Source organism: Quercus lobata, chromosome 8, assembly GCF_001633185.2.
Source record: "Quercus lobata isolate SW786 chromosome 8, ValleyOak3.0 Primary Assembly, whole genome shotgun sequence".
Lineage (NCBI taxonomy): Eukaryota > Viridiplantae > Streptophyta > Magnoliopsida > Fagales > Fagaceae > Quercus > Quercus lobata.
Genome location: NC_044911.1, coordinates 34,653,671 through 34,663,012, shown reverse-complemented (window position 1 = coordinate 34,663,012; position 9,342 = coordinate 34,653,671). Strand labels below are relative to the sequence as shown.

The 9,342-nt window shown below is 46.4% G+C and overlaps 1 protein-coding gene across 1 annotated transcript; it reads left to right on the top strand.

Annotated features, from left to right (window-relative positions):
• The first annotated feature begins 724 nt into the window (after nucleotides 1-724).
• LOC115958418 (G-type lectin S-receptor-like serine/threonine-protein kinase At4g03230) lies at nucleotides 725-2,225 on the top strand. The gene has a single exon (XM_031076837.1). It carries the CDS (start codon nucleotides 1,186-1,188, stop codon nucleotides 1,702-1,704), a length of 519 nt encoding a protein of 172 aa, XP_030932697.1. The 5' UTR covers nucleotides 725-1,185; the 3' UTR covers nucleotides 1,705-2,225.
• The last annotated feature ends 7,117 nt before the right edge of the window (nucleotides 2,226-9,342 follow it).

The window sequence follows — 9,342 nt, the reverse complement described above, 5'->3', positions numbered from 1 at the left end:
CTCTATGAGCATGCAGTCATGTCGCTGCCAAGTGCTAACCAATTAGCTGCACAGGATTCCACATTCAATTCATTTTGAAGAACTGTTCGTTAGATCATTATCGTGCAAAAAGTTGTCCAGTCACGTCAAATTAATTATTTTATATTATATTATAATAATTATCAAAGGACTCCACATTCAATTCATTTTGAAGAACTGTTCGTTAGATCATTATCGTGCAAAAAGTTGTCCAGTCACATCAAATTAATTATTTTATATTATATTATAATAATTATCATTCGTACTTTCTCTTCAATGCGTTAAGAGAAAATAAAAAGCAATATGTAAAATGAATATTATCCATTCTCTGAAAAAAAAATTATCCATATAAATTTATATATTTATTATAATATTAAGTATTTTTAATTTAATTGATGGAGTGATTTTCAAGTTAAACATGTCAAATTGATTCCTTTTTCATTTTTCATTTATCAATGCAAATGCTCTTTCCTCACTTCTCAATATATAAATAAATATATATATATATATATATTTTTTCGGTAAACATATATATATAAAATACACATCACGCTTTTCAAAAAAAAAAAAAAAAATACACATTACGTGAACTTCTTTGAATATTTTTTTTTTTTTTTTGAAAAGGAACTTCTTTGAATCTGTTCTTAACAAAATATAAGAGCAAAATTATTAATATACATTTTTTCCGTTTAGGTAAGATTTATTGTAAAAATATTTTATACCACTATCACCGTCACAAACCACCGCTATCACAAACCCACTACCACCCGAAATCAACAAACTATCACAGTAACAAGAACCTAAAATCAACTAGCCTCCACCAGTCCACCATAACCAAAACCCAATCAACCCACAACCACTGCAATCCACCAAAATCAGCTCACCACGAACCCATCAAAATCAAACAACCACAAAAAAAGAAAAGAAAAAAAAAGACCCACAAAAACCCAAAAAAACCATCACCACAACCACTGCAATGACCGTCGCCATAACCCAAAACTTCCAGTTGGGAGAGATTTAAAAGCTCTCGGTGGCATGGATGAGGGAAGATGGTGAGATCGACGCTTGGTTGAGAAAGAGGATGAGATCGGCAGCGTGGCTAAGATTGATGGGTTAAATGAGAAAAGAACGATCTAAGCAAACTGCTTTCCTCACAAATCACGATTGATGGCAAGCAAAAGAGTAAAAAGCACATATCGCTTGCAATCTTCGATCTTCTTCTTCTTGTATATATTCTTGTTTTGTTTCTCTGGTGTATATTGCTCCGCTAGAGATATTTTGAAGCATGGTGAGTGGATCATTGACAACGGTTCAACTCTTGTCTCCGCTGGAGAAAAGTTTGAACTTGGATTCTTCACCCCTTCGAAAGGCTCCAGCTCCAAAAGGTTCATTGGGATATGGTATCGCAATTGGGGTGGTCAACAAGCAGTTGTATGGGTTGCCAACGGGGACAACCCAATACTTTACGGTTCCACTGGAATGTTTGGAATTGCAGAAGATGGAAACGTCAAGGTTTTGGATATTTCTAGTTCTGGAAAAGAATATTGGTCTACAAATCTTAATAAAGCCTCATCCACAAATCGGACTGTGAAGCTCATGGATTCTGGAAACCTGGTCTTAAGCGATGATAATCAATTCTGTGGGAGAGCTTCAAAAATCCAACTGATACGTTTCTTTCAGGAATGAAGATGGATGAAAATATAACTTTGGACTCATGGAAGAACTCTGATGATCCGGGAAGTGGAGATTTCAAGTTTAGGCAAGATGGAGAGGGTGGCTACGTTATAAAAAATAAAGCGGTTACATACTGGAAAAGTCGGATCAAAGGCACGTTCATGAGATCAGATAAAATTCCTAGTAGAATATTCTATTTGTTATCAAACTTTAGCACAAATTCTTCTTCATATTTCAAAAAACCATTATTATCTGAGAATGATAATTACGCAAGACTGGTGATCAATTTCTTTGGGGAGTTTAAGGTATCTGGTCTGGGATAAAAATAATCAAAATTGGTCCGTGGGATGGCGGGAGCCAGAAGACCAATGTAGCATTCACAATGCTTGTGGGAAATTGGGGAGCTGTAATATCAACAATTTGTTCACTCGGTGCAAATGTTTGCCTGGGGCCAAGCCTGCTGAGCCTGAGAAGTGGAATAATCTAATATTTTCTGAAGGGTGCACCCAAACTTCGACATCATGTGAGAAGAGAAAGGGAAAATTATTAAGTATTTCTGGACTATTATTGAAGATGGTAAGATTTAGTCTGGTGGGCCTATCTTAATGGGCCTGACGGATAGGTACTGTTTGGTCTGTGTAAAGCGGGACCCACGCTCCCTAAAGGCCCATCATGGACAGACATAGTAAGGGCCCATAGCCCGAAATCTCTATTGCCTGGAAAAGCCTTAAGATCCAATAAGGGAAATGGTATCAGAGTCCCACATTGGAAAGATCTGGAGGTCAAGAAGAAAAGCCACCTCTCCACTGCTATAAAAGGAGTAACTTTCACGCAAATCAAGGTAAGATTAATTGACCCTCTCTAACGCCTTTAAAAAATAACTCAAGGGACGAATTCTAACTTGACCTTCGGAGAACTTTTGGCCGGCACCACACCGGTGCTCTCTAAGGGTTTTTCTCCCGTTCGTTCTTGTTGTGCAGGTTCGTTGACTCGCGAGTACAGTGCGACTCATTGGTGACAATTCTCAACGTCATCAGTTGGCGCCGTCTGTGGGAAAGAACGAGAGACGTATAGTACTTCGTAGATTCCCAGACAAAAGAGTTCCATGGTACTCACTCGCTCAATGGCAACCACGAATGACGTTCAGGAAGAAGCCCCTACGACGGCCCTTGAGAGACAGGTCAGGACGCTCGCCGCAGCCGTAGAGCGCCTCACCAAGCAAAACCACGACCTACAAGAGCAGCTGAACCAAAAGAATGCCGCGGTCAGTAACCAAGGAGCGGATCAAGAGGGAAACAGCGCCGAAAGGAGAAATCAGGACGGACCACAGGGGAGTAACGCCCCGAGCAAACCAGTAAGACGGGACATAAGCATCCCTTCCCCGACGGACACTGCCCCACAATCCATCATCGCGGAGATGCAGGCGATGAAGGAGCAGATGGATGTGATGATGAGCGCTCTCAAGGGGCGAGTGTCAAGTGATCTTGACGACCTTGTCAACCGGACTGACTCACCATTCACAGCAGCTGTTAACTCCTTCCCCCTGCCAAATAAGTTCCGTATGCCAAGTATGGATAGTTACGACGGAGTCAAGGACCCTCTAGATCACCTAGAGACCTTCAAGACCCTGATGCACCTTCAGGGAGTGGCAGACGCGATTATGTGCAGGGCCTTTCCTACAACCCTGAAGGGCGCAGCAAGGATTTGGTTCAGCCGGATAGCGCCCAACTCCATCAGCACCTTCAAGGAGCTAAGCGCTCAATTTACTACGCATTTCATCGGAGGACATCGGTACAAGAAATCCACGGCTTGTTTGATGAATATCAAGCAACGGGAAGAGGAGACGTTAAGGGCCTACATATCACGCTTCAACAAAGAAGCACTCTCGATCGACGAAGCCGACGACAAGATATTGGTAGCAGCATTCACAAACGGACTAAAGGGGGGTAAGTTTTTGTTCTCCCTATACAAAAACGACCCCAAGACCATGTCGGAGGTCCTTTACAGGGCCACCAAATATATGAACGCTGAAGACGCACTATTATCGCGAGAAGATAGGCCCAAGAAAAGAGACCGACAGGAGGATTCTCGACAAGACCAGGGGCGGAAGAAAGGAAGGATGGGAGACCGAAGGGAGGACAGACGTCCAAAACCCATGGGCGGAAGGTTCGCGAGTTTCACCCCTCTAAACGCGCCGATTGACCAAGTCCTAATGCAGATTAAGGACGAAGGATCCCTGACGTTCCCAGGAAAGCTGAAGAGTGACCCCAGCAAAAGGCCTAGAGACAAATATTGCCGCTTTCATCGTGACCACGGCCACGACACGGCCAATTGCTACGACTTGAAGCAGCAAATCGAAGCACTTATCCGACAAGGGAAGCTGCAGAAGTTCGTCAACAAGGGGAGAACGGATCAACCCCCACAGGAACAACACCTCCGTCGAGAAAACGAGCGACCAAGACCCCCAATTGGAGACATAAGAATGATAGTCGGAGGGACTGCTGCGGCCGGATCGTCAAAGAAGGCTCGCAAAACATACCTTCGGACGGTACAGAATGTCCAGTTGACGAGCAGACTGCCAAGGATAGCAAACGGAGAAGAACCTATTGTTGGGTTCACGGAAGAGGATGCACGGCGCCTACACCATCCACACGACGATGCCCTCGTCGTCAGCGTGCGGACAGGAGACTACAACGTCCACCGAGTGTTGATCGACAACGGCAGTTCGGCCGACATATTGTACTATCCGGCATTCCAGCAGATGAGGATTGATAGGGACCTGCTAATACCGACAGACGCCCCGCTCGTTGGTTTTGGAGGGAGTAAGGTATTCCCTCTGGGCTCAGTAACGTTACGGGTGACAGTAGGAGATTACCCCCAACAAATCACCAGGAACGTGACATTCTTGGTGGTCGATTGCTCGTCCGCCTACAATGCCATTCTTGGACGACCTACGCTCAACACGTGGAAGGCGTCAACATCAACTTACGCCCTAATGGTCAGGTTCCCAACGGAATATGGGGTAGGAGAGCTACGCGGAAGCCAAGTTGCCGCACGAGAATGCTACGTCGCTATGATGGAGATGCAAGACCAAATCCAGGCCTTGAACATAGAAGAGCACCGAACGGTGGCGGAACCGACAGAGAAGCTGGAGGAGATAACTCTTGACAGTTCCAATCCGGACAGAACAACCAAGATCGGAACGCTTGCCAAACCCGGAATCCGTCAAGAGCTAGTAGCTTTCCTGAGGAGCAATAAGGATGTGTTCGCCTGGAGCCATGACGATATGCCGGGAATCGATCCCTCCGTCATGGTACACAAATTGAATGTATTACCCTCGTTTCCACCCGTCCGACAAAAGAAGAGAGTGTTCGCAACGGAACGGGACCAAGCAATAGCGGAGGAGGTCCGCAAACTCCAAGAGGCAAGCCTCATCAGGGAAGTCTACTATCCCGATTGGCTGGCGAATGTGGTAATGGTAAAGAAAGCGAGCGGCAAGTGGCGCATGTGCGTGGATTTCACCGATCTTAACAAAGCGTGCCCTAAAGATAGCTATCCCCTTCCAAGAGTCGACGTCCTAGTAGACTCGACGGCTCAACACCAGTTACTAAGCTTCATGGACGCTTTCTCGGGTTACAATCAGATCCGCATGCACGAGGCCGATCAGGAAAAGACTTCGTTCGTAACCAGCCAAGGACTATTCTGCTACAAAGTAATGCCATTCGGCCTGAAGAATGCGGGGGCAACATACCAAAGGCTAATATGAACAAGATGTTCGCGCAGCAGATCGGGAGGAATGTTCAAGTCTATGTCGACGACATGCTTGTGAAGAGCCGGAAGGAGGAAGACCACCTCGAAGATCTTAAGGAAACGTTCGGTACGCTACGATCCTACAACATGAAACTCAATCCGGGAAAATGCGCATTCGGCGTAACGGCAGGCAAATTCCTAGGCTTCATGGTATCCCAAAGAGGGATTGAGGCTAACCCGGACAAAATCCGAGCCATATTAGAAATGGCACCCCCGCGAAATGTGAAGGAGATACAAAGCCTTAACGGCAAGATAGCGGCGTTAAATAGATTCGTGTCGAGAGCCACGGACAAGTGCCTGCCCTTTTTTCGCACATTAAAGAAATCCTTCGAGTGGACGGACGAGTGTCAGAGAGCGTTCGAGGAGTTAAAGGCATACCTATCTTCACCACCCCTATTGAGTCCATCGCAACCTGGCGAAGAACTTTTCCTCTACTTGGCAGTCTCATCTGTCGCCGTCAGCGCTGCTTTAATTAGAGAAGAGGATAATGCACAGAAGCCTGTATACTACGCCAGCCGGGCGCTCCGCGGCGCCGAAGAAAGATACCAACCTATGGAGAAACTCGCTTTCGCATTGATAACGGCGGCTCGCAAGCTGAAACCTTACTTTCAAGCCCATACCATGAATGTAATGACCGACAAGCCCTTGCGAAGGGCACTGAGTAATCCCGAAGCCGCGGGTCGACTGACGTTGAGGGCAATAGAATTGAGTGAGTTTGACATCAAGTACCGTCCGCGTGTAGCCATCAAAGGACAAGCTGTAGCCGACTTCATAGCAGAGTTTACGCGAGACGAGGACAAGGGGGCAGAAGAACCCCCCAAATGGAGCATCTACACCGACGGGTCCTCCAATCGGCGAATTGGAGGGGCCGGCATAGTGTTGCTGTCACCAGAAGGAGACAAGATCGAATGTATGGTCCGTCTCGACTTTCCCATTACCAACAATGAAGCAGAGTACGAAGCAGTGGCGGCAGGACTCGACCTGGCAAAAGCCGCCGGAGCGGAAAGTGTAGCCGTTCATTGCGACTCGCAGGTCGTAACCAATCAAGTAAACGGAGAGTATGAATGTAAGGGGGAAAGGCTAAAGAGATATCTTGATCAAGTGAAGGCGAGAATCAACGGGCTAAAAGCGACGGTCGTCCAAATCCCCAGAGGAGAGAATGAGCTCGCCGATCGCCTAGCCAAAGCCGCTTCAGCAGAACATGTGACGACACCGGGTAATGTACTTTCCTTTTTTCAAGTCTTCCCACTAATAGACCCCGACAATATGCAGGAGATACGCTCCGAAAGAAACTGGACTACACAGATAACTTCATACTTGAAGGACGGGTTACTGCCCCAAGAGAAGGAGGCAGCGAGGAAATTAAAAGTCCAAGCGGCGAGATTCGTCTTGATAAAAGACATTCTTTACAAGAGGGGTTTCTCCCGTCCTTACCTAAGATGCCTCGGGGTTGAAGAGGCAGACTACGTAATGAGGGAAGTACACGAAGGGATATGCGGGAACCATTCTGGGTCGCGGTCGTTAGTGCACAAACTGGTACGAGCTGGGTACTACTGGCCGACCATGCAGAAGGATGCCGAGTCTTACGTTAAAAGCTGCGACAAATGCCAGCGGTTCAGCAATTTTATCGGACAGCCGGCTGAGGAGCTCACACCCATGACGGCTCCATGGCCGTTCGCTCAATGGGGACTGGATATCATGGGGCCTTTCCCAACATGGGGCCTTTCCCAACGGCGGTAAGGCAGCTCAAGTTCTTGGTAGTGGGTATTGACTACTTCACAAAATGGGTAGAAGCGGAAGCCTTGGCCACCATCACAGAAAAGAACATTAGAAGTTTTGTCTGGCGGTCCATCGTATGCAGGTTTGGTATTCCTAGAGTCCTTGTCTCGGACAACGGGAGGCAGTTCGACAACGGCCACTTCAGGGATTTCTGCACACAGCTAGGAATAAAAAACCACTACTCATCACCCGCCCATCCTCAGGCCAATGGCCAGGTTGAAGTCACGAACCGATCCCTGCTAAAGATTATCAAGACTCGGCTCGAGGGGGCAAAGGGGATATGGCCCGAAGAATTACCGAGCATACTTTGGGCGTACAGGACGACGGCTAGGACTCCGACAGGAGAGACGCCATTCCGACTGACATACGGGAATGAGGCGGTCATCCCCGCAGAAGTTGGCCTCACAAGTTACAGGGTTCATAACCATGATGAAGGCAGGAACGACGAATCAATGAGGCTACAGCTGGACCTGATAGATGAGGTAAGGTCGGCCGCGGAGCAAAGGATCGCAAGATACCAGGAACGCATGGCCAGACATTACAACTCCAGGGTCCGACACAGAGACTTCCAAGTGGGAGACCTGGTACTCAGAAGGGTCATGGGCGCAGCTAGAGACCCTACACAGGGAAAGCTCGGCCCCAACTGGGAAGGACCTTACCGAGTCACGGCATGGAAAAGGAAAGGAACATACCACCTGGAGACTACAGAGGGGGAGAAGCTACTACATCCATGGAATGCGGAGCATTTGAGGAAATACTACCAGTGATAGTAACACGGCGAACGGCAACCAATTTTCCATTTGGCTTTTTATTAACTATTTATAAGTTTTCTTTAACATGTGTTTCTTTGCTACAATCCAGTCGTGCCTTTTTTAAGCCCAAGGGGGCAGGCACTTTTCCTTTACGCAATTAGAAACAAGTATGATTTTCTGTCTACTTTGATGTCACTACAATTGTCCTCAAATTGAACGGATGCTAGTTAAAAGTCCACAAAGTGGACGGATCACCTAAACAGGTGCATAATTCTACATGTCCGTCAAAGTGGACGGTTAATACGCCACTAAGTGGACGGATCACCTAAACAGGTGTATAATTCTACATGTCCGTCAAAGTGGACGGTTAATACGCCACTAAGTGGACGGATCACCTAAACAGGTGTATAATTCTACATGTCCGTCAAAGTGGACGGTTAATACGCCACTAAGTGGACGGATCACCTAAACAGGTGTATAATTCTACATGTCCGTCAAAGTGGACGGTTAATACGCCACTAAGTGGACGGATCACCTAAACAGGTGAATAATTCTACATGCCCGTCAAAGTGGACGGTTAATACGCCACTAAGTGGACGGATCACCTAAACAGGTGAATAATTCTACATGCCCGTCAAAGTGGACGGTTAATACGCCACTAAGTGGACGGATCACCTAAACAGGTGAATAATTCTACATGTCCGTAAAAGTGGACGGTTAATACGTCACTAAGTGGACGGATCACCTAAAAACGGTGAATAATTCTACGCGTCCGTAAAAGTAGACGGTCTATACGCCACAATGTGGACGGGTAACCTAAAACGGTAAATAATTCTACATGTCCACGAAATGGACGGATCATCAAAACGGTGAGTATTTAAACAAGTCCACAAGTTGGACGGTATGGCCTCCACAAAGTGGACGGACCTACGTAATTCAATACTTCCATAAGTTCGAGGTATTTATGCCACTAAGTGGACGGATCATCTAAAACGGTAAATAATTCTACATGTCCACGAAATGGACGGATCATCAAAACGATGAGTATTTAAACAAGTCCACAAGTTGGACGGTATGGCCTCCACAAAGTGGACGGACCTACGTAATTCAATACTTCCATAAGTTCGAGGTATTTAAGCCACTAAGTGGACGGATCATCTAAAACGGTGAATAATTCTACATGTCCATAAATTGGACGGTTCAGCCAAAACGGTGGGAAAATTACATACATAAATAAAGCGGACGGCTCCAGAACGCCCACGAGGTGGACGGACGACCTGACTATATAAGTCAGCAACAGCTTTTAAAA

What these genes read in the sequence shown, in the direction of transcription:
- LOC115958418 (XM_031076837.1), top strand. Translation starts at nt 1,186, where the DNA reads ATGGCAAGCAAAAGAGTAAAAAGCACATATCGCTTGCAATCTTCGATC.